This window comes from Anas platyrhynchos, chromosome 3, assembly GCF_047663525.1.
Source record: "Anas platyrhynchos isolate ZD024472 breed Pekin duck chromosome 3, IASCAAS_PekinDuck_T2T, whole genome shotgun sequence".
Classification (NCBI taxonomy): domain Eukaryota; kingdom Metazoa; phylum Chordata; class Aves; order Anseriformes; family Anatidae; genus Anas; species Anas platyrhynchos.
In genome coordinates, this window is record NC_092589.1 from 118883178 (window position 1) to 118911131 (window position 27954).

Consider the following 27954-nt stretch of genomic DNA (forward strand, 5'->3'; position numbering starts at 1 on the left):
ATGGAGCAGGTGAGGTGAGAGCAGCGAAGTGATGCCCGTTTCAGCCTTCTGGGGCTCTCTCCTGGCATTATCTAAACTCAGCTGTAAAAAAAATTCTTCTATTAAGCCGTAGCATTAATAGCCACGGAGCTGTTATACCCCACTCGCCTTCTTCAGAGGGCTGGGAAACCAGTCACTGAGCCTCCCAACCACCTCCCTAGGTGCAGGAACTGCTTAAAGATGGAAACGGAGGCAAAATGTTGAAGTCATCGGCCACAGCTACTAAAAGGGAATCTCCTAAAAGGGAATTTTAAAACCCAGCCGAACACGAGGCAGAAGTGCTGGGCTCCCAGTCACTGCCCCCTCTCACACGGCAGACTTTCCCTTGCATTTCCTGGGCTCAGGAGACATCTGCTACCTAAAATATTTCCCCCAACACCCCAAAATCCCTTAATTTACAGAATTACTCCTCAAGCGGGCGTGGGGCTGCTCTGTCGTATCTCCCCTGCGCAGGCAGCGATGGGCAGAGCAGCAGAGGAAACCGAGCGGATGCAGTGATAGCACAGCGGAGATCAACAGGAAGCTTTGGCCACTACCTTGCATTTCAGCTGATGTGGTTTACCCGGGGAAAAAGAAACCCGACAGCAACACGCACGAACAGCAGAACCGACTCATCAGAGCGTCGGTAAATCACAGGCCCAAGGCGCTCATCTCCACCTCTGGAAGCTTCCCAGAATCGCTCCACACCTCGGTTTTTCCTCCAGCAAATGGAATTGCCTCAAAATTTTTGAAGAAAACTACAGAATAAGGTCAGGATTATAAAAAAACTCTTGGAGGAAAGGCAACGTGGAAGCACAGACACAGCGCTGACAATTCCTTCGAATGGATGGCACGTCGCTAACGCGCCCCTTTGGCTCTCCGAAGCAGATAAAAATTCAGAGATGGGGCTTCCTCGGTATTTGTATGCTAATACGCACGGCTTTAGGGAAATTGTTGCAACTCAGCCTACAATTCCCTCGTTCAGGTACCCACCAGCAATTTTCGGGCCGCTCGCAGGGTTTCTTACGGGCTGTCACCAGCCTGCTGCGTTATCTCCCCGGCAAAAATCCGGCACGAGCACCAGGCAGGCTTCCCCTCGCTTCAGATAGGCGGGATTAGAGCTGACTCATCCTCTTTTTTTTTTTTTTTTTTTTCCCTTTTCCTGACAACTTGTAGAGGCTCATTTTCAATTTAGCGTTCCCGTGTTACGTGAGGAGAAGGCGCCTGGATGCGTGCGAGAGACGATTTGTTTTTAATCTCCAGCTATTCCTCTTGCTAACAGTTTCTTCTGCTTCAGCTCCTTGGAGGTATTTTATTATTAAAATCAAATGAATTCTCATTTTTCCTCTCGCTTTTATTGAAACAATAGGACTTGCAAGAAGCCCATAAAGGACCCGCTCACCATCTCATGTCCTTGGCTGTGACTCCCCAGGAGGCAGGGGAGCAGCCCCACGTCCTGCAGATCCACACTGCTCCCCAGCACAGCCAGCTTCTTCCAGAGCCACTTTTGCCCAAATCACAACCACATTTAAACAAAAAACAAGTTTTCCTGCCAATACAGACCACCACCTGCAGGATTGGGCTCCAGTTGATGTCTCCACGTCTTCCAACCGGATCTCTCCCTCGTGGGCACTGCCGGGCATCTCCTCGTGCAGGTTGGAGCTGCTCCTGTCCCCAAGGCTTTGCAGGTACCTGGGCTGCCTGTTTATCATCATCTTGCCTCTTTATCATCATCTTGTGCAGCCTTAATTAGCCTTGCAGACCTGTGTCTCTTCGTCAGGGCTGACTGAAATACTCTGGCAGGCTCCGAAGTTGTTGGGGTGGCGCAAACGCTCGCGCCTGCTAAGACTGGATGAGGATGACTTTAATCTGGTAAGAAAACAAGGTGGATGTTGATCTTAAGGGCAAAACAAGGGAGTGTCACTGTGCCTCCGAGCAGAGCTCACCCACAGAAACAACCTACAGGCTTTGGCACGGCCACCCAAAGAAAACAGCACTCGGATGTACTAAGGAATAAGGAAATTTCCAAAATGCCACATTCATAAAGAACCCCCCTAATTTACTTAAGCCACTTTTTTTTTTTTTTTTGCAGATGTCCACTCCGACATCTCCAGGATCTTTTCAGACTATGGCTAAGGCAGTCTGAGGTTGTAACAGGTACAGGAAAAGCTCAAAAGCATGAATTCCTTTATATCTTCAATTCCTTTCACGTCACCACCACTGTGAGCAAGTTTTGCTGGGCTCTCCTCCTGATGGGCTTTCCCGGGGACTTCAAAGGCAATGAACACATGAGCCAAAAAGTCCTCAGGTGGCCAGAGCTGCCTTACAAGAGGCAGACACTCTCCCTCCAGCCTCTCTCCAACCCCCACTTAATCAAGCGGCTTGGTAAATTGATGAATTACAGCTAAACGATCTCGCTGCGATGCCTTCTGCCGAGGGATGAAGAATGCCCTGCCAGAGCCTCCCGATCCCAGGTGATGGATTTGAGCCCAGGCTGCACCACAATTCCTTGGGGCTGACAACCTCAGCAATTTTCACTCTTCATCTTTGGAATATTCGATCGAATAAATCCCAGGGCGTGATTTCCCACAAGGTTGTTCAAAAACACCAGCAGCCCTCCGATTGCCGGCCCCCAGCTCGTGCCACGCAGCCCTCAGGGACACGGACCCCCGAGGACCAACATTTCTCATTTTTGGCCACGTTCTGGAAGGTTTTCTCTTTTTTCACGTTTCCGATTTGATAGGAGGCAGCTTGGCTGGATGGCAGCGCTTTGAAGATGTGGGAAGCCGAGAAAAGATAACAATTAATTTAGATCGTTTTCTCCCAGCACATACAAACACCGTATTAGAGGAGGAACCTCCGAGCTCCCACGCTTGAGCTGTAGAGAATGCAAAGCCTTTGGGGACTCAACATGATTTTTCCTTCCCATTTTCTGCTCCTTAAAAAGGCTCAGAAGGGAGCGAAGCCTCCCCCAGCCTGGCTGCGCAGATCTTGCACACAGAGCTTCAGCCGGATCCAAAGAGGTTGTGTCATGTGCGAAACCTCCCAGCACTTCATTGTGCAATCCCCTCGTTATTCATGTCTGGCCTCTGATGTAGCATTTGAACTGGCTCTCCCTCAAATCTACGGACGGGGAACCACAAAAATGGTTTTTACCGCCCCAAATCCTGCAGGCTCCGGTTAAAAAAAAAAAACAAGGAATGAGCAAACTCCTCCAAAAGAGGGGATTTGGGAGAAATTGTCTTTCTCCACCCCCACCAGAGCAGCACAACTGTCCTTTAAACAACTCCCCTCTGCCAGCTCTTTGCGAAATGTCCCCATTTCGTCTGCTTTGAGGGATACAAACCACCCTGTTGTGTGCCTGGCCGTCCCGTCCTACAGCCGGGAGCAGAATTGGGAAAGGAGGAGGAACAGGACACAGTCGGACCCCGGGGAGCAGCTGATGCAAAAGACAGCGCGTGGACGTCGCGGGGGGAACCAGAACAATGGAAGGAAACGCTGGCGCTGCTCTGGCTGCGGTCCGTGCCGTCCAAACGGGTGTCTGGGGCTGGAAAAACCTCGCGAGGGAGAAGCAGAAAGCGTCTGGAGACGAAGGGCTTTGCTCCATGAAACTTCCCAAGTGAAGTGAAGGAAAAGCCTGGAAATTAAAGATGGGTTTGGAGGCGGATGAATAATTGTAATGCCAAATGAAGGTAATCCCCTTCCTCCCCACAAACACAAGGTCTGTAGGGTGAGCAGGCAGCACCCATGCTGGTGGCACACTGGTAGGACAGGGGTTAACACCAGCTGCTTGTGCTCCATCAACCAATCCTATTTATCCCTTCCTATACGCCTGAGTGTGGATCACTTCCACAAATACCAAAAAAAAATACATTTTAACTCCAGGACGTAGGATCTAAAAATTAAATTAACCCACACGTGCTACTGCAGGAGTTGCAATAAAATCAGGACCATGGTTGCAATGAGTTAGAGGTGCCCTAACGAGGCAGGACAATGGGATCTCTGTTTTGTTTCCTCTGTTATCAGGAGACGCAGGGTACGAGGCTGTGCCACTGCTGTGCTCTGATTCACGAGCTGGAATCCAGCAGGCGTTTGATGGCATCTGCATTGCTGACTCAATCCCGGGTCTTCGGTGCTCCGAAAAAAGGATCTGGAGGGAGAGCACTCTTCAAAGCCCTACACAAAGGGCAACGAGGTCCCAGCTTTGCTTTTTCGCCTTGGGGCATCGCCGGTATAAACAGGTAAGTAAAATAACCCCTGCCTTCAACCCAAGCGAGGTTTTCAGCTCTTTTTCTTCACCCAAAGTTGGCGAAGAGACTTATAAAGAAATCCCAAGCACCTCATTGAAATTAAAGCAAAGGCGACCCTGCCCCGTCTTCTCCCTGCGCTTCACACCCATCCAACTCACGAAAAGGTGGCAGGAAAGCGTTTCCTTGTTGAGAAAAGGGGCTGTTTCCAAGCTCTGCATTTTCTTCCTCCTAAATTTAAGCTCTGGCACGTCGGCTTCGCTTCCTTTTGGAGAACAGACACGAGCAGCAGCCCAGCGGGCAACGAAACGGATTCTCCTCCAGCTCTTAGAGCAGCGAGCTGAGCCCAAGGAGGTGCCGAAGAAGCCAAATGAAGACCCGAGAGGCTGCAAATAACACGTGGGAGTGGCGTTTTCCACCAGCTTTTGCCTCTTCTCCTGTTCTGGCAGCCCTCGGTGCACACCCCCAGCCCCACACGTGGTTTTGCTGCTTGACTTCACCTCCTGCCGCTGATGGGGATGAAGCTCCCCAACCTCCTCCCTTCTCCAGGAGCAGGGCCTAGAAGGCTGTGTGCACCCAGAGGTGGATTATTTAACCCCAAAAAGCCTGCAGCTGGGCCCTCTCTGGATAACCCCTGAGATAACGTGGTCTGAGCACCATCGGAGGCCAACAGCACCTCGTAAAACCTCGTGGATTTCGGAGGCCACCTCCAGGAATTCACCCATCCCGGTTCAGCCCCGCTCTTTTATTCACCTCAACCAGAAATCCAGGGGATTTCTGTTTTTAAATAAAACATAACCACCTCATCCATCCCTCACGCCGGGTTTCGTCTCCGCCGTCTCCCCTCCTCTCTTTTCCAGGCGATTCGCAGCTCCTTTCGGTTCTTTTTTTGGGAAGGGAGAGCGCGGGGCAGGGCTGACTCGCTGCTTAATCTCATTTTTGATCTATTATTCAGCTCCTGCTTTCTTCTTTCCTTTTTTATTTATTTTTTTTTACCTTTTCTTTAGGAAGCCAGAAGCCCCAGCAGACACTGCAGCCAGAAAAAAAAGATCAGCTGCGAAACGAAAGCCGGGGGAGAATGAATTGCTCAAGGGGTGAGGGTGCTTTTTATTTTTGTTTGTTTTTTTGTTTTTTTTCCCCCAGAGTTTTCTCATTTTCAGCTAAAAGAAGCGTCTCCAATGCCAGCCAGGTAAGAGAAAATACTCTAGGAGTGATGGAAATGCAAAGATTGGCCCCATTTACACATGTGGACCCCTCCCATGCCCAGATATCTCGTGTATCCCCACGGGATTCCTCTGTGGGGTTGATTTTAAGATCACACAGCCTCTGACATCTCCTGATTTTCATACCAACGTTGGCAAATCTCTTCCAAACCCCCAGGCCCTGGGAACGATGTGATGAGCCACGAGGCCGCACGCTCGGGATTTCGAAGCGATGGCAGAGCCACGAGGTGCTGAGAGCCCGGGACGGGACAGCAAAGCCCAAGGCGTCCCCAAAAAAACCATTTTTTAATATATTTTATCATTTTTATCAGAGGGTTTTGCAGGACCACAGCAAGCCACGATCCCCGCCAGGAGCTTACACAAACACAGAGCATCTCCTATCGACTCCCTCGATCAATTTAAGCCTTTTCCTCTTAATTTCCTCCTGCAGACATGCCACCAACTAACAGGAGAGCCACCCTATAACCTGCAGGAACACAACCCAGCGCCGTTTTGGGGGAAAAGAACAGCTCCAGGAACATCCCTTCATTTTTAGGGAATTATCAACCCCTTCCCCCAGCTGATCACCTCCAGGGAAGTGACAAGAGAGGTAATAAAGGCAAACGGGGCTGGAAATCCCAAAGGGAGAGCAGGGAAATAGAAGAGATTAGGGAAATAACCGTCAGCCTTCAATCATAACACACCCCACGGCCACAAAACCCTTCTCGGGATGTCCCGGGGACCAAATCACCGCAGCCACGAGCACGGATGGAGGTGATAAAGGAGGAGAGGGTCCCTCACATTCGTGTTTCGGCTGTGTATGACTGATTTTGGGGCAGGAAAGTGGGAAAAAAAGCAAAGACAGGAGCCAAACCAGAGCAATTCCGTAATTTGCTGCTAAATGTCAAACTTTTCTGCAGGGATTATGAGGTTTCCCCCTCCCCCAAAGCACACATCCTGGTCCCGGGTCTACAGAATTGGGGATGGGGACAGGGAGAGAAATATCTCAGGGTTTTGGGGTTTTTATGGGCACCCTTCCCAGGGGCACGACCTACACCGCCTCCCCCCACGGACAGCATCCTCCAGCCCCCAGCACAGAAATGTTTCCTTAGCAGGGGGGTTTAGCCAAATCTCTGGTTTTTAGACCAGAAACCAGGTCAGAGCCTCCCCCTCTTCTCCAAATCCTCCTGGATCCCCAAAATCTCCCCAGGGGAAGGGAGAAACCCACAGAGGCCGAGCCTCCGCTCCGGGGGATGCTCACAGGGGGCTCCGAGGCCCTTTGAAAGCAGCCAATTTTCCCCCAAATCCCCAAATTCACAGCAACATTCACCTCAATGTGTGCAGCCGCCTGCACGCAGCGGGACCGCCAGGCACGAGTTAACCCCAACTTCGCTTGTTTTTGACCCAAAATCCCCCCCAAGGAGCAGCAGCCCCCAGCCCTCGCCCCGAGCACCCAAATCGATGGGGAGGGGATGGGGGGGGAAATGTCCAAGGGATGGGTGGGGGGAGGCTGAAAAAGTGAGAAAATGGGGTGAAAGAAAGCAAAAGAAAGGGGTGAAATAGAAAAAGGATGAAAAAAGGGTGAAATAAGGTAAGAGAAAAGGGGTGAAATAGATGAAATAAGAGAAAAGGGGTGAAATAAGTAAGCAAAGTAAAAGAAAGGGGGTGAAATAGATGAAGTAAGAAAAATGGGGTGAAATAAATAAATAAGGTAAGGGAAAGGGGGTGAAATAGATGAAAGAAAAGGAAAATCGGTGAAATAAGGTAAGAGAAATGGGGTGAAATAATTAAAGGAAGAGAAACGGGGTGAAAAAGTACTAGAAAATGGGTGAAATGGATGAAGTAAGAGAAAGGGGGTGAAATAAATAAGAAAAAGGGGTGAAATAGATAAAGTAGGAGAAAATGGGTGAAATAAAGTAAGAAAAAGGGGGTGAAAAATGTAACAGAAAGAGGGTGAAATAGGTAAAATAAAAGAAAAGGGGTGAAATAAAGAGGAATTGGGTGGAATAAAGTAAGAGAAAGGGGGGTGAAATGGATAAAGTAGGAGGAATCGGGTGAAATAAGGTAAGAGAAGCGGGGTGAAACAACCGCAGCACCCCAAGGAAGGCGAACCGACAAAAATGCGGTGAAATCCATAAAATCGGGCAAATCAGGCGAGGCGGGGAAAGTACCGTGAACGCGTAAATAACACGCGAGAAGCGGAAAAAAGAATTGAAGTAAAAGGTCAAATTCAAACCTAACCCGGTAAATAAACAAACGGACGCGACGAGAGTGGGAAAAAAATAATAAAAAGGGAAAAAATCAAAGCCGGGGCCGCGCTTACCTGGGGCGGGCGGGGGCTGCGCGGGGCTCCGCGCTCACCCCGCGGCCGCGGCCCGCCGAGCGGAGCCGAACCCAGCCGAGCGGTTCCGAGCGGTTCCGAAGGGTTCCGAACCCGGCCGAGCGGTTCCGAGCCCGGCCGAGCGGAGCCGAAGCGGTTCCGAGCGGAGCCGAACGGAGCCCGAAGGCAGGAGGCGCGCGGAGCCCGCGGCCGTCCCGCTGCATTGTGGGAGGAGGCGGCGAGGCCGCGCCGCCAGCGCCCTCTGGTGGCCGAGCCGCAAAATGGCGGCCGGGGGGGATTAGTGATTAAAGGGGGTAATTAGCGAGGCTGGGAGGGGTAATTAGTGAAACCGGGGGGCATTGGGGCAGCTGGGAGGGGTAATTAGTAAGGCTGGGGGGTAATTAGTGGAGTTGGGGGGGTATTTGGTGCAGCTGGAGGGTAATTAGTGCAAATGGGGGGGGGAAATATTGAAGTTGGGGGGTAATTAATGAGGCTGGGGGTAATTAATGCAGATGGGAGGGGTAATTAGTGAAGCTGGGGGTAATTGGTGCAGCTAGGAGGGGTGATGAGTGAAGTTGGGGGTAATTGGTGGAGCCGGGAGGGGTAATTAGTGAAGTAGTGGGTAATTGGTGCAGCTAGGAGGGGTAATTAGTGAAGCTGGGGGGTAATTAGTGCAACCGGGGGGCAGTTAATGCAGCTGAGAGGGGTAATTAATGAAGCTAGGGGGTAATTAGTGCAGCCAGGGGGCAATTAATGCAGCTGAGAGGGGTAATTAGTGAAGCTGGAGGTAATTAATGCAGCTGTTAGGGGGTAATTAGTGCAGCCCGGGGGCACTTAATGCAGCTGGGAGGGGCAATTAGTGAAGTTTAGGGCAATTAATGCAGCTGGGGGTAATTAATGCAGCTGAGAGGGGGTAATCAGTGCAGCGGGGGGGTAATTAGTGCAGCTGAGAGGGGTAATTAGTAAAACTGGATGCAATTTATGCATCTGGGAGGGTTAATTAGTGAAGCTGGGGGTAATTAGTGGGGGTAACTAGTGCAGCTAAGGGTAATTAGCGTGGCTCTGGGGTAACTAAGGCACCTGGGGGTAATTAATTAATGCAACTGGGGTAATCAATGCAGCTGGGGTACCTAATACAGCTGGAGTAATTAATACAGCTCTAGGTACTCTAATTAGTGCAGCTGGGGGCAATTAATACAACTGGGGTAATTAGTGCAGCTGGGGGTAATTAATTCAACTGGGGTAAGTAGTGTAGCTGGGTAATTAATGCAGCTGGGGCAATTAATGCAGTTGGGGTGGGCAATTAAAACATCTGGGGAAGTGATGTAGCTGGGGGTAATTAATGCAGCTGGGGTGGGTAATTAATGCAGCTGGGGTAAGTAATTAATGCAGCTGGGGGATAATTAGAGCAGCTAGAGGTAAAAATGCAGCTGGGGGCAATAAATACAGCTGGGGTGGGCAATTAATGCAAGTGGGGGTAATTAGAGCCGCTGGGGTGGCTAATTAATGCGGCTGTGGGGCAAATAATGCAGCTGGAGGGGTGATTAATGAGACTGGGGGCAATTAATGCATCTGGAGGCTAATTAATGCAGCTGGAGGGCAATTAATGCAGCTGGGGAGGGGAATTGGTGCAGCTGGGGGGCGATGAATGCAGCGGGGTGAGTTCGTGCGGCTGAGGGCAATTAGTACAGCTGGGGGGTAATTAACATGATGGGGGTAATTAGAGCAGCTGGGGGGGCAATTAGTGCAGCTGGGGGCAATTAATGCAGCTGGGGAGAAATAATCGAGGAGAAAGGGGGTGAAAAAGGTGAAGCTGAGCCCCACGAGGAGCCTCTGGGGCAGCTCCTGGGGACCTGGTGGGGAGTTTAATGTTTTTCCTTTAATTTTAACCTTTTCCCTTCAATTTTAACCGTTTTTATTTAATTTTAACTTTTTTCCCTTTGATTCCCATCAGCTCGTCGGTGCTGGCAGCGCCGGATCCCGCGGGCTCAGCCTTTTTTGCTCCGAGTGGATGAAATTCGGACCCTGTCCCCGGCCTGGTGATGCGCCTGGTACCCAAACCTCCCCCCATTATTCGGGAAACTTTTGGGGTTTTTGGGGTTTTGGGGATGGAGTTTGGTTTTATTGACACGTTAAATACTTCCCATAGCGCCGATTTATTGGGAATTTCTTAAATTTGTTAAACGGGGCCGTTTTGTTGAAAGTTCCTTGTCCGTTCCTCCTCGTATTTGCACGGTTTGGAGGACTGGGGTCAGCACCTGGCTGCTGGGCTTTAAAATGCACCCAAAAAATTAAAAAATACGATTATTGATGTATTTTAAAGAGTCTGGGAGAACGGAAAAAGGAATCAGCTTCCCCTGCGCTGCCTTAACGGGGAATTACCCCCACCCCAAACCCCATCCTGCCCGAAAAAGCCCCGAATTTGCTGCATTTTCAGCATTTTCAGGGTTTTTTTTATGTTTTTCGTGGTGGTGATTTTGCTGCCACTCGTGGCTGCAGCCCGCCCGGCACACGGGGGGGCACTATTGCATTGAAAATCCCGCTTGGCCTCCGGGGATGGCGCTTTTTGGGGGATGTTTGGGCTTCCCCAAAACCCTCAGCCCCAGTAGGATGAGGCCTCATCATTATCCGCAGCTAATTAAATCTCTTTTGGGATGAGCCCGCACCCCATTTGCCCTAAGAACTCTTTTTAAGCCCCCCCCAGCCCCGTGCTGCCCCAGGAGGGAGGAAAAACCCTTTGGGAGGGTTCACATTTAGGGAAAAAATCGCTCCTTGATTTACAGGGGCTCTGTTTAGGGTGGGAGCCCCTTTGAAACCCAGACCGTTCTGTGGGATTTCAGCGAAAAATAGGAAAATTTGCGTCCTACCCCCTCCAGCCTGCTCCGTGTTCCCAGGACAGGGCCCCCACACCCCAATGGGGCCGCAGCCCCCCCCCAAATTCCTGCAGCACATCAACAGGGCAGGGTCAGGGGGCTGGCGGGTGGCAGGGGAGGATTAGGGAAGGTTTAATTTGGAGTCAAACTGGTGTTTAGGCTTGGATCTGCCCCAAATATTTGGCCGCGGCCGGGTTTTGTGGCATCTCCGAGGGGCTGGCGACATCCCGCTCCCCTCGGGGAGCGCAGGGAAAACCCCAAAACCCCGTGCAGGGGAGAACCGGCACAGGAGCGGCTGCCTTTCCTCAAAAAAAAAAATAAATTAGGAGCAAAATTAACTTTGATTTAATCCCATTTTTTCTGCAGCCAAGCAGCTGCTCTGCGTCTTTTGGCAGAGGCAGAGCCTTATCTGATCGCAGCGGGGGAGAGCAGCGGGCTTTGAAGGCACGGCGGGAGCGAGGTATGTCGGGGCTCGTCGCTGCTGACGGGTTCCAGGTGGGATTTGTAGCTGGATTAGGTTGCAATTTGGGGCCTTAAGGGATTTTTCAGCGCGTTTTGCAACGCCCGGGAGCCCTCCGCTCCGTCGCTGGGCCAGCAGACGGGAGCAGCAGCGCAGGGGATGTGCCTGCACCCAGCAAGGAGGATTTAACAGCCCCGCAGGATGAAAACAGAGGATGTTTGGTGTGTTCCAAGGCAAAACACCAAGAAATAAAGTCAGTGTTTGAAGCTGAGTGCTAAAAACATTTCCTCAGATGCTTCCTGGGAGCAGCAGAGCTGATTTTCCCACCTCCCCTAGACCCAAAAACGAAGCCAGACCCTCCCTGGGTTTTACTTTTTCTCCGAGAACGAAGATTTTATTTTACAGAAGCAACCTGCAGCAGAAAGGTTGGGTTGGTCCCTACAGGGAGGAAGCAGCAGCGACGCGTTTGGGTCTCATCCAGCAGCTCCTCACCTTCTGACCTGGATGTGGGGCCACGACCAGGAGCCAGGAGGAAAACCATCGCCTTCTTGTGAACAAACCGAGAGACAACGCAGCACCCAAACCCCCAAACCCACAAAAAAAGAAAGCCCAAAGCCCAGAACAGCCCCGTTTTCTCCCCACCTTGGAGCTATTCCTGAGCTCGCTGCCCGCACACTGCTGATATTGGAGCTCTCGGCTGCTCAGCCAGGGTAAAACAAAGCAGAGCTGGATCCTGCCTCGTGCTGGAAGGACACCGGGCACCCGTGAGTACAGATGTTACAGCCACATGAGGGTTAGAAAGTTTTTCTCCTCATTAGGACCGCTGCTTGCTGGAGAAAAGCGTGAGACGTAAAAAATAGGGCTTTTGAGGGGGATGCAGGCCAAGGTATCAGCGAGACGAGGGTTTTTACACGGTTTTATTAAAAACGTTTCAAGGTCTAAAATTAAAATGTACACCCACTACAACGGAACCAGTTCGTACACTCACAGGTAAAGTGCTAAAAATTAAACGTTACAAAACCGACACTGGACTACTGTAAACAAAGCCGAGCGGGGAGCCGAGCGCGCCTCCAACCAGCTCCCGGCGGGCACCAGCCCCGCGTGCCCCCTACGCACGGCTCTGACGAGCACCAAACTTTCCTTTTCTCACCCCAAAATGAAGCCACAGCCCGGCCACGCGTCCAAGCAACCGCCCGCGGAGACGGCAGCACCGGTGGCTCAGGGCAGGCAAAAATCTGCGTGCAACATCCCCACCGCTCAGGAAAACGAATCCTGATCTCTCCCAGAAGGTGTGCGTTGGCGCAGCGGGGACGTTTCACATTCAACTCGACATTCAGGCTGCCCCCCCGTGCCCCCCATGCAGGGATGTGCGCTCCACAGCCCGGTTTGCTCGCTTTTTTTGGGGTCTTCAGTCCCCAAACCCGCTCCAAGCTCCTCGCCAGGCTCCTCCTGCAGCCCCCGAGGGGTTTTGGTGGCAGAAGCTGCCTTCACCTCCTCGCCGGGACAATTTTGGCAGCCCTGCTCCCAGCCAGGGCACAGGCACGCAGCCCACATCTGGCAGGCATTGAGGGCGCTTCGTACGGCCGGCAGCTAAAGCAGCACAGCTAAACTGAGCTCCGGGCGCTAAGAAAAGGCAGGGCAGGCGAGCAGAGGGACACATTCACAGAAAAATGTGGCTTTTTTTGCTGCCGCTGGGCTTTTAGGCGTTGCAGGAGCCAGCAGGGAGGCGGATGCCGTGCTGCGGAGCCAGCTTTTTCCATGCAGCGGCCACAGCGTCGCTTCACGGGGTTTGGTGACGGGGGGAGCCACAAAGGGAGGAAAAAAGAGCAAATATCACAGCCTCGGGGACACTGCTGGCACGGGGACGGGGCAATGCCTGCGTTTTCTGAGCCTTTTCTTTTGCCCCTGGGCAGTTCTGACCCCAAGCAAAGCCCACGGAGAGCTCTTGGCACTCATCTCTCCAGGACTCATGGCTGGCAAGGGCGCACAGGGATGGGGGAAAAAAAGGAGATGCAATTCCCTGGGAATAAGAAGCCGTGGGTTTTGCTGGAAGCTTTGCCAGCACGATGGTGCAGAGCGGTGTTTTCGTGCACTGGCCGCAGCATGCAACTGCTCGGGAGGGACAAAGGGCAAAAAAAAACGCACCCAGAAGTGAGTTGTCCATTTTAATCACCTCCCTGGGTGGTGGCAGGGCTCTGGGGGAAATGCTTAAACACACCCACCTGGAACAACGCGGGGATTAAACCTCACAACTGAGCACATTTCTGGGAGGACGTACTTCAGGCCTCCATCATTCCCCTCCCTGACTCGAAGCCGGGCTCCGATTACCAAAGCGCAGCGCTGGAAATTTAGCCAAAAAGATCAAGACAACCACTTGACCTCCACGTTTACAAGAACTCCCGTAATCTGGCTTCTTTTGCAGATGCAGATTCCTAAAACTATCATCCCTCTGAAGCAGGAAGTTCAGTAGAAGCCGAATTTCTTTCTCGCAGCGCCCCCGAGGGTGCAGAGCCCTTGCTGAGCTTTGTTTTTTTGTTGGTGCTTTTGGTTTGTGCTTCTCCTTTGGAACAAAAGCCTGGTGGAAGCAAGAAAGATGATTTACAGTAGGTATCTCTCTAGAAGACACCACGGCTCCCTGAGCAGCCTTTGATTTCGGAGGCTGCACGGTTAACGTGCCTCGCTGTTGTGTCATCACGACAATTAACACGCCTAATTGGAGCACAGCTCAGTTTCTGCCGCTCAAAAAAAGCCTCTGAAGCGCGCATCGTGGTTGTTGCCCTACTCCTGCCCTCGAGGTTGTGCCATCCAGGCATGTGCAAAGGCTTTTCGACACGCCTCAAGCAGGTCAGAGAGGGAATTATGTAAGGACAACGCAAAAAAAAAATCAGGTATTCGCTTCCCAGCAAGGATCTGCAGTAATTACTGAGGTAGGTTTAACGAATCTTACAGCAGATGCTTCGGAAGATCGCTGCGCCACCCGACCCCATGCCTTGACCTCTGCCTGCAGTGCCAGCGAAGGCTTTGCTGGACCCCAACGAGATATTTACACACCAGGAAAGCCCAAACTGAATTCTCTGCTGCGAACCTACAGGAGGGAATGGAAAGAAAAGAACCTGGAGCAGAGGCTGGGATGATTGGGAATGCGAGCCAGCAGGTTGTGGTAGATACCTCAAGAATCAGAGAGCTCCCTGGCTCTGCTCCTGCCTTGATTTGTGTCCCCCAGGTCCAACCTCCTGCTCGGTGGAAAAAAAAAAACAGGAAACAGCCGTGGTAGCACAAGGAAGGTGGGCGGCCACCCCCGACCGAGCTCCTCGAGGCCGTTTTGGTCCCAGCCCTCCTCACCTGGACTGCGGGATTTGTAAATGGGATTTGTTCTGTTTTTAAGGAACGGGCTGTACGTCCCCGTTTGGGTGACAAATCCAGCTTTTCTAGTCTCTCTTTGAATAGCCAGGAACAGGCAACCTCAGCTTCTGTACATCCATCGAAAAATAACTGGCTGAATAGCATCTAGGTAACTGCTTTTAAAATCCATCTTTTGCCTACATAAATTGTAAACGAGTAGAAAATTTAAATAGTATTTCATAAAAAAAGCGAGGACAATACAAGTTATACAAAAATCGCTCTTCCCTGCCTCCTTCCTCCCCCCCGCCCTCCACCCCCATCCCAACGACTGAGCCCAGGCAGCTCCGGGAGCTCCTCGGCACAGTTCTGTTTCCTTCTGCCAAGCGCTCATTCCTCTGTCACATTTCCAGTGTTTGCCACTTCAAACTGCCCGCCGCGTGTCCTTTATACAGTGTTGAAGAGGGGCCCTCCCCCTGTGCTCGAGGAGAACACGTTATCAGTTTGTTATCTGGCCAGAGAGCCGCGTGGAGGAATTCCTTCAGCATTCGAGAGCTTCCTTACGCCCACCGGGAGATGTCAAGGGTGACACCTGCTGACACGCAGCCACACGGGAGGGAGGGGAAGGTTTTTTCTTTAAACAAAGCGTAAGGAATTCAGCCACGGCGTACGCTGGGTAAAGAGTTATCAAAATAAATAATTCCCTAGGGGTAGGCTCAAACGAGGCAACCGGCTTTTCACTCGGTAGCTCGCGACTCGCCGCACGCTTGAGCTCTGAGGCAACTCCCAACAACTCTGGCTTCCGAAACGGAGGAGCCCGTTTCGGCTTCCTGATGCAAAGATCAGCACCTGCCGAGGGGCCCGCGAGCCCTCCAGCCCCGGCGAGTTCTCCTTCCCCGGGGGCAAGGCGATCAAGCGCTGGTCCCGTCCTCTTCGATGACGCGGTTCATGCTGGTGCCGTGCGTGATGTGAGTCATTGGGTTGCTGCTGAGGTCCCTGACGCTGCTGTGACGCGACTGCTCGTTGAGCCGGTGGGAGCTGCTGTGCCTGGAGTGATCGGTCAGTCGCGACATGCTGCCGTGAGGTAGTCGTTCTTCCACGCCTCTGTAGCTGCAGGGGGTGTACCTGGTTGGGGAGAGCACAGGAGGGTTGTGAGCAGCACTGAGGATGGAAAGAAATCTCAGGTTGTGTGAGCAAACACCTACACGAACCCTCAAACCCTCGGTTTTATGAAGAAAGGTTTCCCTGCTCGGTTGGTGAGCTCAAACAGCCTCAGGCAAGTTGTTCCAGCTCCTCGTGCAGCCTGGTTCTTGCCGTAGTGCTGTGCAGAATATTGGTAATGAGGTAAATACTCGATGATAAATGGTGTTATAACGCTTCCCTACTCGAGCTAGAGCGGGTAACTCAGTGCTGGTTATTGCAGCAGGGCTATGAGTAGTCACAGAAACCAAATCCTTTTACACACAGAAGTGCCAAACTGATTTTAGGACAGCTCTGGTCCCCCACGCACTTGGTGCAGCACCGATCACCGCCTGCAGGACACCCGGTGCTGACCCAGGCCCCAAAAACCTCACGGTGATGGATCTCTTTCTAACCTAAACACTAAAAAGGAGAGGAGATGCGATCAGAGAACACAAACACCAGCAGAACTCCCAGTTCACCAACCCGGTGGCCAACCCCCTGGCTCACAGAGGCTCCCCCAGCTTTCTACAAGACTTTAAAGAGAAGGACGCTCACCGGCCGTCACGCGAGCGGTGCAGGCTGCCATGGTAGCTGCTCACTTTGCTGTGGACGCTGCCCGCTTTGCTCCTCTGGTCATCCAGCATTGCCAGCTGGGTGGAGGAGGCGTGGGTGGAGGTGCCCTGGGTGGAAGTGCCTCGGGATTTTCGGATGATGGGGGTGTTGGGGTCTCGCAGAAGAGACTGAGCAAAATCCGGCTCTTGCAGCACTTGACGACTCTCGTTTACAACTCTGCAATTTGAATAGTTAATGCTAACTGCTGCAATAAGAGGCAGGAAAACGATCACAGCAACAGCACTGGAAGCATTTTACGAGCAGAACAAGTCAAATCTTACAGCTCAGCAAGTCAGGCCACTTATTTACATCATAATGGCTCCATTTACCTAATTTCGAAGCGCCCCTACGTTTGAATGTTTCAGTGAGGTTCATTTCTCGTCTCCTCCATCCTCCCTGCATCTGCTCCTCCAGCCTAGACACGCAGCGGTTACGGTCCCACAGCTCTTGGTTGTGAAATCCCCTTGCTGCCAAGGGGTGGCAGAGGGACCTGTGCTCGGCTGCTCCACCACAGCGGGGTGAAAGGAGGTGCTACCACACCTGCACTCCTCTTTTTTTTTTGTGGGGATGTTTCTTCATCTCCTCCCCCGTTCTCTGTATTTTTCTTTCACGTTCAGTGTCCTCCATCTGCTCCCGCTTCTCCTCCTCATTTTCTTGCAGGTCCAAGAACAGCCTAGAACAGCCTCCTCTGCCTTTGCTGACTCTATTCCTGTCCTCTGCCCACCAAACGAGTATGTCACCCCCACGTAAATCCCACCTAAATGTATGTACATGTCTTAAAATCTTATTAAATTAACCCCGTGCATATCTCACTGGGTTATCTTCTGAATAAATACAACTCTGCCCCAACTCTACAGGATTTAATTTTCCTTTAACCCCTGCACAAGGCCAGTTCTGCTACAGATGGACAAGTTGAAGTCACGGAGCAGATCCTGCACTACTTGAAGGCTTGCTGTGTTTGTGGAGCTCATTTACAGCTGCTTACAAGACAATATTTACTACTAGGAGAATAGCTACTCGTAGCTATTACATAATCAAACGGATTATCCCTAAATTTATGCCATACCTCAGTCTAAATTGATTTCAGCCTTCAGGAAGCTGCAACACACCCTCACTGTAATTTTATCAAACTGCTTTGGCACTGATGTCTAATGCACACGTGGATATTAGGAGCAGACACAATGGCTTTTAACTGCAACCATGGTGAAAACAGCTTAGGTTTACTTTCAATTTGAAGGTCTGATTCAGCTGGGCAGGTAGGTACCTTCAGAAATGAAAACAACAATTGCACCCCTCAGCGTAAGGCAGAGCAGTTGTAATATTTAACCAAATATTACATTTCTCATTAAAAAATATTTTGGAAACAGAGAGAACGATGTAAATTCGTTTCTGGGACTAGAAAATAATTATGGCAAAATGTGTCACACTTCTTCAGGGTTTTTTTTGGAGCTGTTTCTTGTCCTGTCCTTCCTTGCTCCACTGTAAATAACGACAGATTTCCAAGAAAGCTGACCCTATCTGCTCCCATCCTTGCCTCCATAAAAGATTGGTCAAAATACTACACCAGGACAATGAGGAATGAGTTTATTTGCCCATTCCCAGCTAGTTTATCTCTTAGATATCAATACTCACTCTTTTTTCCTGCGCCCGTGGAAGAAGCTAGCCCACTCGAAACAGGTCTTTTTGCTTCCAACCCAGAAGACGGAGGGTATCCCAACTACCAAAGCCATGAGATACTTCATGAGAAAGAGAATCAGATCTGGACGACTCATCTGAGTGACCTACAGAGGGGAAAAAGGAGAGAAAACATTACGCAGACCATCGTAGTTCGCTGCCGCGTTTATTAACTCATTTAAAATAACTGTCTCTGCCTTGAGCCAAAGTAAACATCAACAGGGTTCCTTTGTTTCCTGGCTCTAGAGAGCACGACCGAGCGTGATGTGCAGCCCACTGTGGAGTGAAACAAAAGCCTCAGCTGCTGGGAGGTCTTGGCCTTTATTTGTACTTCTGCTCTTTTGTCTGTGCCCTGAATAACTTGTGAAATCTTTTCTAGTCTACAAGATATGAAGACTCGTTTCTTTGACAGATTTAACCGATATAAAACCAGGTGCTGCGTACGCTGTTGGGAAAGAGTCCCACTAAAAGGCTTCGTGGGATGTTCAACACTGGCCCTTTATTCCTCCCCATTCAAGGGAGGGCTTCACCCTCGCCTGCCCTCCCCTGGGAACTCGAAGCGTCGGCGAGGTAGGACAAACCTCCGACCTCTTCCCTTTTCTTTGACGGCACCGGCTGGATCTGAAAAAGCTCACGATGAAGATTTTTGCAAAGAGTCATCCGAAACATGAGTTGTTTGGAAAAGGCATGGAAAAAATACAAATACGTTGCTTCCAGGAAGGCCGTAAAGTAGTTTTAAACCAAATAGGCATTGAGGCACTCTTCAACAACCCAACCCCAAAACAACTTCAAACACAAATCTTGAAGACCTAAAGCACGTGCCTGAAGAAACACACCATGGTCTTCTTAAAAGACGGCTGTAGAAGGAACTAACGGCTGATTTTGATGTAATTTAGCCCTTTGTAAGCACTGTGGGACACTGTTACTTACACTTTCCCCACGGAAGGTCCTCTAGAGCTCAAACGCCCGCTGGCTGTTGAGTGATTTGGGGTCTAGCAGGAGGTTCCCTGCTTTTTGCCACATCTCAGGGATTGCTGACCAGAAAACCTACCCAAGGCTTCAGCCAAAAGTCTTGGCACAGGCAGCAGCCAGCCAGGGCAACACGACTGCCCGCAGCGAGCAGGAGCCTGAAGAAATGGGTGGCAGTGCAAAGTTCCCACTGAAATGGTTTTACGATGCGTAATGTGGGCTGGGAAAGATGTTTAACACGTGAAAATTCGACTGCTCTTCACTTAAATTCCCCTGATCGCAACAGAAACAAAGATGGCTCAAGGGTTAGTAGGGCAGGAAGGTCTGGGGTTGTTAAATCATGGGGAGACACTCACAAAATCAGGTTTCTTTGCAGCAAGAGGTACCTGAAGCAACAGCTTTGAGACTGATGCTGACACAGATGAGAAAAATGAGCGATTTGGGTAGGTTCTGGCCTGCTTGAAATGGAAAACACAAAGTCTGAACTCGCTGGGTAGTCGCTGTGTCAGGATGCTTTGCCAGAAGCAGACTGGAGCGTGACGGGTGTCCAACCACAAGAGCCCCTCACTGCTCAGCCAGCAAAATGGGCCAGCAAAAATTCTGCAATTTTTGCTCTAACACGTTGCGTTACTGCATGTTTTTGACTAACATCACCATTGGAGAGCAGAATTTAAGCACCTTACCCAAAATCACACGGCACAACCGTGGCGGACCAGAACACGACCAGAATTCAGGACCATCGGTTCTGGTCTTCAGAAACTAGCTGCCAATCTTTCATAATGGATGAAAAACTTAATTTAGAAGCATCACAAGCATTATTTATATGGTATTTCACCAGGTTCATCGTTGCATGAAGTTTTCTAGGTGGTTTTGTAGTCGTTCTGTGAGGTTTCACCCAAGGAAAAGATATTAACAATTACCCAATATAAAACTACCCACCAAAATTAAGCTCTCAAAATTAAGCTCTCAAAAATTAACCTTATTATCCCGTTTCATAATGCGCAAACGTGGCATGAAGTGGAATAAATGGTGCAATTCATCACTTCTTAATGTAGGCAATGCTCAGGTAAATTTTTTTTATTTACATGTAATGCTTGTCTGCCGGGCCAAGCCATCCCCAGCATAACCACCTGCCTGAGGTGCATTTAGTTGTAATTCTTGCATGAAGAATAAAATGACAATTCTAGCACTAAAGCTCGGTGCTCCAAAAGGGCATTTGTAGCTCTTGATCGAGTCTGACTGCGTTGTATCAGAGCCATCAGGCCCCTATTTCACTGAATAAAAGGTTTTAATTCCATGAAAATATTGTATTAAATCACTGATGTCAAAACTTTTTGGCCTGGTATGTTTGTGCTGGGTGTTACAAATTATTCCAGGTAAAAATAGAAATAAAGAAATTGAGCAAATACCTTCAGGTGCAGCGAAGCACATCCTGCTCTCTGGCAAAACAAGTTAATAAACATCATTAAACATTTTTCTCGACCAAAAGCTTCTTTGCACCAAGCCAGCAATTCAAGGAGGAGCACATATTAGATTCAGAAATCATCAAAACTGAAGTGACTGCACCTGCTTTAAACAATCTGTATCTGTGGATCATGAGGCATTTGCAGTTATTAACACAGGAAAAACCCAAGCTGAAAGTCCCACTCCAGGAATATAAAGCCATAAATATCAGGTGCTTAAACCCAAAGCCTCCGAGCCCCTTTCCAAGCAGTCCTGATGTCATTCCAAGCCCCGAACGCTGCTATTTTCTTTCATTAAACACCGATAATCCTGATATTGAAATTATAATTTGACCTGGAATATCCAAACTTCACCTGCTCCTTTAGTGAAAGGCAGGATGTTCTCCAAAAGCACCTGCGAACTTGCTCTGCTTCAGGGCCCAACCACATCCAGGTCCCTGGCACCACGGAGCCGAGGCATCAGTGGCAGCAATTCCAGCCCCACCAAACATCTCGCCCTCCCTTACAAGCCATACAACTTCTATGTGTGCAAAGATGACAGTGAAAATTGGGAAATATCCCCAGTTTCTGCTTATCTTCTTGGAGAACGATGATGCAGGGAATATATAATAATATATCACGCGCTCCTAGGGGCTGCAGACGAGCACCGTTACTTCACCTTTGTCAGTTCTTTGCAGAAAGACTCTGGAAAACTTGAGGCTAGAGAGAAGTCACCCAAATTTGGCGCAAAATGAAGAAAAAGTGAGACAGTCAGGTCTTCAGGTCTGTGGTGCCATATATGCTAATGGCACTTAATGAACTTTCAAGCTGCGTTTTAAAAAATTCAGGATATAAGCAAACATTTTTGAGCTTAAATACACGCACACTTCTTTAAGCACTACTTGGTCCTACCTCCTTAGGAGTGAAGATATGAGGAAACATCTAAAGAAACTGTATATACACTTGTTGTTCTTTCTTCTAGAAGTATTTCAGCTGAATGAAAAACGATTGCTATTTGCAAAGTACCAACCCTGTAGTCTAGTGGAATATACAGTTTGGAAATTGAGAGGTGGCATGAATAAGAAGCGTTTCTTTTAATAGTGTGTTCTCAGAGAAAATCTCTCTCCAGGAGGAGGTTGTGAATGAAAATGTGGGAGGCCTTCGATAAGAACAACAAAGAAATGGGCAAATATTACACCACTGATATTGTTTGCTACAAGTGTCAAAGTTTGTTCCAAAAACATCCCTGATGTTTTTACTATTGATGCAATTAAACAGAGAGAGAGAAGCTGAAATGCAACGTTGAGAATTAAAATGTGAATGTAAAGCTTATTCAAACCTTCCTTGGTGAAACTTGATTTTACCCTCCCGAACACCGAGATACCAGTATCTGACTGTGTAACCACACACATATTCTGAACTCATACATGAAATATTTCCCAAATAAAGACCTGAAGTTATCCTCTGGAGGAGCTACGCTGAGCAGCCCCGCAAAGGCAGCCTGTTGCTGTTTGCCTCTGCTTTGATACATGCCTGGTATGCTCTTACTGCAGCTGGAAGCATCAAGAAAAGATGTAAGAGCGCTTTATAAGGTGAGTTGAGTGTCCTTGGTTACATTTTTGGGTTACAAGACGCTGATGTGCTGCAGTCATTTCCATATGGCAACACGCTACTTCCCTCCACCCTTCATGCAGAGACAGGGAACATCCTCACACCCTTCCCCAGAGGAAGGGGATTTAGTTATTCAGCTTTCAAAGCCAATATCTAAAGGGGTACTCGCTCACAAAATACCCTTGGCACCTGCAGCACCATCCAGCTCAGCTCAGCTCTCCAATTTTAGGAGCTCAGAGTCAACCACAGATTCTGCATGACACTAATTCCCCTCGAAATCAGACCTGCACGAGCATCGACTTCAGCTCCCAGCCTTGCTCTGTGAGCAGTCCAAGTTGCGAAAAGCTAATAAAAGGTTCCACCGTGCATCTAAAAATAGAGGGCGACTGTTTGAGCTACAAACTGCTCCGTGTAGCAGCTCTCAGACATTACTTTTTTTGGCACAGGGAAGCATGAATCACTTCAGCAAAGCGATGCCTTCAATATTTACAGATGGAGCTCCGCTGCGGATGCAGCCAACGAGGAAAAAACCTCAAAGTAACACCGCTGGGTAGGTCGACAACGTGTTATCAGCTGAAAGAACTGCGAAGGTCTACGGAATGATTTCATTCAGTCCTTTCTTCGGTTTCCCACTTGGCACCGTTGCTGCCCGCTTGGCATCGTAGGCGTGGTTGATTGCTCTTGAGCTGAGCTCTCCTCTTTGTCGCGTTCAGGAGGCTTTCAGAGCACCTCGAAATGGTTCAGCTGGCTCAAAGCTAGAGCCACAGCTCTCCTCTGGACCTTACGGAGCTGTGCTGAAGACCTTCAAGATGAGAACCTCTCCAAGAGGACAGGAGACTGGTGGTGCTGCTCCATCTTCCCCCGTACCTGATCGCCTCCCTGCGTCTCCCGGTGTCAACGCTTTGCTTCCCTGCCGAAGCTGCTGGTAGCAGGTGTTGGGAAAGGAGGTTAAAAACATCAATTTCAGCACTCCTCCGGGGAAAAACAATGCCGCTTTGTCCGTGCGCTGCTCGTTTAGGATGCTTATATAACTGATTTCTGAATATTTTCCCCTCCTGCCCCTGAACGATCAATCACGGCTGCTTTTTCGTGGCAGAGAGCAGCGGCCCCTTCCTGCTGCAGTGTATGAGCTCACAAATTAATGAGCTTGCCGCACATGGGAAGCGAAAGCACAAACCCAGCACCTGTCCCCCTCCTCTGGGGCACGGTTCCACAATAAGAGCGATCATTCGATATTTCCCTAAGGATCCAAAGCAATGAAATTCAAATTAACCCATCCTTTTGTTGGGAACAGGAGGAGTGGGGGGAAAGACCGAAGGGAACGTGATCCAGCAGTCTGCCTTTCAGAACCATTTCCATCACTGTCATGGCTCTGAAATTCAGAATATTACCCTGACGCTGCTCGTTCAATGCAGCAGCATTTTTCTCTGCAAACTCAAATTGTTTTCCCAGTTTATTACAACCTTGCAACTCTCCTGTTTTACCCAACAAGCAAACAAGGATCCACGCAACCGCTCTGGCTGCCAGGCAACACAAGCAGGAGAATTGAGAAACTACAAGCAGCTATAAAACAGCGATGGCCAAGCTGATTTATCCCTCGTTTAAGAGCTGCTGAGGAAGCCAGCAAGTCCTTCAGCAGCTTCAGAATGGTTCAAATCTGGGTGAGGCAGTCACACCAGGATCAGGAGACTTCCCCGCATCTGAAAGAAACAAAAGGAGACTTTTCCGGCTCTAAATATCAAAAGCCACATGGCTCCGATGGCATCCAGACCGTCCCAAGCAGAATAAAAATGAACATTCAGGGCCCAGAGCGCCCAATTTCCGAGGTTGCTGCTGTCCCAGAACACTGCTGCCCCTTGTTTCTTGCTCCCATTTGCTCTTTCCTCGGCTGCAGAGGCATGAAAGTGCCATCCATCAGCTTTGCCCCCTGGCTCACAGTAAAACAATTAAATGGTTAGAACAATTACGGAAAAGCATTACAAACCCTTCTCCAGAATTGCTTAATAACTACCGAGCGGCTGTATAACCGGAGTGGAAGCGAAAGCAAAGCCATCAGCCTGTGCAGGACTGGGGCCAGCAACAGCTCAGAAACCTCACGCAAGCTCCAAGTAAATAAATAAATAAGGCACTGTGATAAAAGCTGCAAAATTACCATCTTAATGGGCTATCAGCTGTTCTGGGGGGAATTTATTTGCCACAGAAGTGTTAGCTCGGGTACTGCAGATCCACGTCAGCGTGATGAACTCGTCTAAAACTCATTTTTTTTCCAAGAATTCCACCTAAGTGCCCCAAAAATGCATCCTTATGAAGGCTGTCTCTACAGTACAGCTAAAATGAAATGCATTTTAGGAGGATTTCACTTGAAGGCAGGAGGCTACGACCTCGAAGATGATCTTGCTGCCGTCTTGCAACAACCTCAGGACACGCTGGTTCTGCAGCTCCAGGAAACAGCTTCTGGGAGAGGAAAATCAAGGGAAAGCTGCATCTCAGCGAAGCTATCAGGACATCTTGTCCTTTGTGGCTTTATCTTGAAGTGGAAGATGGCATTCAATCACAGCAAGTAATTCGTTAAGTGCTAGCCAGGGTTTGTAATTAGAGAGCTTGCCCAAGCACCCGCCTTCTGCTTTTTTACCCTGGAACTGGTATCAGGAGTTTCTCAGCACCAAAGGCAGGCGTTAAACATCAGAAATAAGGCTTCGTGAGTGCACCACCATGAGAGAATTGTCCCTTCTCTCCTTCTCCTGTGGTTGTACCAGCTGAAGTTGGGCGCGCTCTGCAGAGAGAAAAACAATCCAACAATTCCCCACCCAGCACTATTTATTATTCCTTTTGTTCCTCTTGCCATTGAGTAGAAGAATCACGTCGCAGTTCCTGGGCACGTTCCTCACGCTGGGTCATTTCAGACCCTCTCCCGATCACCCTGGGAGCTGTAGCTGATATAACACCTCCAAGGAACCCTTTTTTTTCTTCCCTTGCAGACCTGTGGCTAAGGCAGGGATTAAAATGACAGGCTATCACTTCAAGTCGAGGCACGACTCATCCACAGGTGTCTAAAACACAGGAGGAAACAAATATATTTTTCTTACATCTCAATGTTCACCAAAAAAAGATGCAAAAACAGAGGTTGTGGGATAAAACGAGGCAACGCATTGAGAGATGAAACAATAATTTACCAGCAAATGCAGGCTTCCTGGCACCCACCACACTCTGCTTGAAGATTAAGCCAAGATGAAGGAGATGCTGACCTGAATTTCTGGCAAATCTCTCAGATCGGGGAATCCAAGGGGTCACTGCGGGGGGTTTGTCTGCATTTGGCAGATTTGTCCCATAGACAGAGCTCCCTGTTGCCATTCAGAAAAACAAACAGCATTCTGACTTCAGATATCAGCACTTAATTTGGAATTAAACAGCGAGTCAGGCAAACAGAACAAACCAGAAATCTGATGAACCAGAAAAATCTGATTTCTGTCAGCTCTGCCGCTGACAGGATATTTGGATTCAGATCTTTGGCATTATTGACTCTTTCCTAAATTTATTCAATTCTCGCAAGACAAAATGCAGCAAGCTTACTAAAGCCAAGCTTGGAACACGTCCCCACTCCCAAATCCTGCTGCCTAGGTGCAGACAGGAGGATCCCTGGTCAGGTCAAGCCCCGAGCTGCAGCACAGCAGCAGCACGCCAGCCATTCTGCAACCCAGCTCCATCCTGAAATCGTGAGCTCCTCCCCGCCTCCAATTTCTCACCTTATTTTCTCCTTTCCAATTAAGTTGAATTCACAATCACGGTATCAGCACTGCCATTTGACCTCAGCAGCTCTTTTCCTTGCCCAGCTGGGTTTCTAAAACCCTAACTGCATCCCTTCTCGCTCTCCTTTTGCAAGGCTACGCTCCTACACCCTCCTCCTCCAAAACAAGCTCTAACAGAGCTGTCTTTCTGGCACCCTTTCATTACTTCTCATTTATTTATTTTTTTTCTTTTTTTTTTTTACAGCTTTTTTGGAGCCAACACGATGCAGTCAGCCCCGTAACGCCGTGCCGGAAGAAACTGCCTGCACACGAGGCGCGATTTGTTCCAATGCTGGTGCTGAGTGAGTAATTGCCGCGCTGGGAAATTGCTGCAGATGAAACCAGGAGCAACAGATTAGGGCAATTCTGCAAAGATCCAAACATCAGCCAAACCACAGCTTCAAGCACAAGCAGAGGAGTTCAGGGGAGAAGAAACAAATAGCTCTTTTTTTTTTTAGTGCACGTGGTTGGATAAAACATTTCCCTTCTTCTCCACGGCCAGAAGCTCTGCGTGTGTTAGTCTGGAGATCTTTTCCAAATTATAGTGTGAACGGAATATTAACCATCATTTCCATGAGCAGGGTGCTTGGCACAACAGACCCACAGCTCCTTGCAGCCTCAGCCAATCTCAGGTGCAACACGAAGAGCTCTTAATGCCCTATTTCATACAAACACAGAAAAATTAAGGCTGGAAAAGCCCTCCAAGATCATCTGGTCCAACCATCGCCCTACCACCAATGTCACCCACTGAACCATGTCCCCAAGCACCACGTCCAACCTCTCCTTCTACTCAAACCCCCTCTTAATTCTCTCCTAAAACAGCTGCTTCTGGATTAGAGATGGGAGCCTTTCAGATATCCAAGCTGAGCTCTTAACCAAACACAATAACGCATTTTCAGACAGACAAATCCCAAATTTCAACCAGGAGCAGCAGCCCAATCTGCTCAGAGCCCCGGCACTGGTTCGGGAGGATTCTGCTCCTGGCAGATGACACGTCCTGAGCTTTGATATCGCTTATCAGTCTGGGCACTTACCAGCTTTGGGTTCATACTTCAACTCTCCTATGCTGAAAGTGTTGTGAAGTGGCCCTGGTCTTGGCATTTTTAGAGTAAACCATTAGTTTTAACACAATTCAACGTTAAAGGTCATACATATTAATTTCATACTTACTAAATTCTTAAATTTCATATTAATAAGGAAATAAGACATAAACAAGTAAAAATCCATATTACTACTAAGAGTATAAAACATGAATGTCAAATGTGAATAAGGCATTTTGTAGGAAACCCAAATATAGTATTATTTATATAAGAAGATTATTATTTATATAAGAAGACATGGTCTTATTTATACAAGAAGAATACAATAAAGCATTCTTGTGTTCTTCAATTGGGTTTTGAAGCTGCAGCTGATTCTTGAGCAGGCTCAGCTGGTGTGGAAAGCCAGCCTTGAGAGATGTTGGGAAGAGATACTGGGTACTGTGCCCTCTGGCTGCATTTACTTTTCTGGGAATCAGAGCAATTCAGAGCAGTAATTGGGGGAGGATGATGCTGGGGAGCACCGCTTGTTCCCATGAATAATTTAAAACTCAAACTTGAAACGTGCGAGGGCCTTTTTTCTTTTCTCTGCATTTTCATGTTATTTAGCCCCACTATAGCTAAGCCAAGCGGGTGTTTCACAAGATCAAGGCACAGAGAGAGAGCATGGCAAGAAAGCTGGACAAGTCTCATAGGTGAACTTAATTTACACGCCTAATTGCATTCCACCATGAAAACAGAGCTATTATTTTTAAGTACAGTTCTAACAAGATTAGAAAAAATACTTTAATGGAGAGAATAAATATTTTTCTATTTCCTTTCTATTAACTGCCTTTCTACTTACAGGTAGTATTCTGAACTGGACTACACCAAACCACTGAACATCTCTCACAACCCCGACGGTGGAGCTGAGCTGGCTGCCCACATAATCCCGTGGCACTATGGAGATGGTGGCTGGAGTTACAGCTTCCTGAAAAGCTTTCAGAAGAAAAACTGTTAGTGGTATAACTGTCAGAGCTGCTAGCCCAATGATATTGCAATGTGAGCACCTTGCAGGACTGAAGTTTTAGAAATTTCTTGAAAACAAATAAATAGATGATAGAAATCCACGTGGGGACAGGACTAAGCACACAGAGGTGCGCAATCTCGTGTCTCTGGGCTGGCAGGACAAGCCCTGCAGTAG

At 49.1% G+C, this 27954-nt stretch overlaps 2 protein-coding genes and 1 long non-coding RNA gene across 8 annotated transcripts in view; 1 reads left to right on the top strand and 2 right to left on the bottom strand.

The window, feature by feature from the left end:
- The window catches only part of EXTL3 (exostosin like glycosyltransferase 3), a 96873-nt gene extending 88854 nt beyond the window's left edge, over window positions 1–8019 (bottom strand). Inside the window, exon 1 of the mRNA XM_038177715.2 lies at window positions 7791–8019. The gene's annotated coding sequence lies outside the window, so the exon portion shown is untranslated. The remainder of the gene's footprint in view (window positions 1–7790) is intronic.
- On the top strand, window positions 4123–27729 carry LOC140002274 (uncharacterized). 3 transcript variants are annotated; one of them, XR_011808622.1, is made up of 8 exons: window positions 4123–4259; window positions 5273–5359; window positions 5919–6077; window positions 9742–9838; window positions 11027–11120; window positions 11526–11884; window positions 25940–26036; window positions 27618–27729. It is a non-coding gene; the product is annotated as an uncharacterized lncRNA (long non-coding RNA). The 3 variants fall into 3 exon arrangements; XR_011808624.1 differs by lacking the exons at window positions 25940–26036; window positions 27618–27729 and adding an exon at window positions 16914–17093; XR_011808621.1 differs by lacking the exons at window positions 25940–26036; window positions 27618–27729 and having other exon boundaries at window positions 11526–14692.
- FZD3 (frizzled class receptor 3) overlaps window positions 12023–27954 on the bottom strand; it is a 53414-nt gene continuing 37482 nt past the window's right edge. For 3 of the 4 annotated variants that reach the window (XM_038177717.2, XM_072036582.1, XM_072036583.1), the window contains exons 5-7: window positions 17886–18034; window positions 16197–16430; window positions 12023–15584 (exon numbers count right to left, since the gene is read on the bottom strand). In XM_038177717.2, coding sequence (XP_038033645.1) covers window positions 15371–15584; window positions 16197–16430; window positions 17886–18034 — 597 coding nt within the window. In that variant the 3' untranslated portion in view covers window positions 12023–15370. Of the gene's footprint in view, window positions 15585–16196; window positions 16431–17885; window positions 18035–27615; window positions 27744–27954 lie in introns of those variants that run through there. The other variant, XM_072036584.1, reaches the window with a different exon arrangement.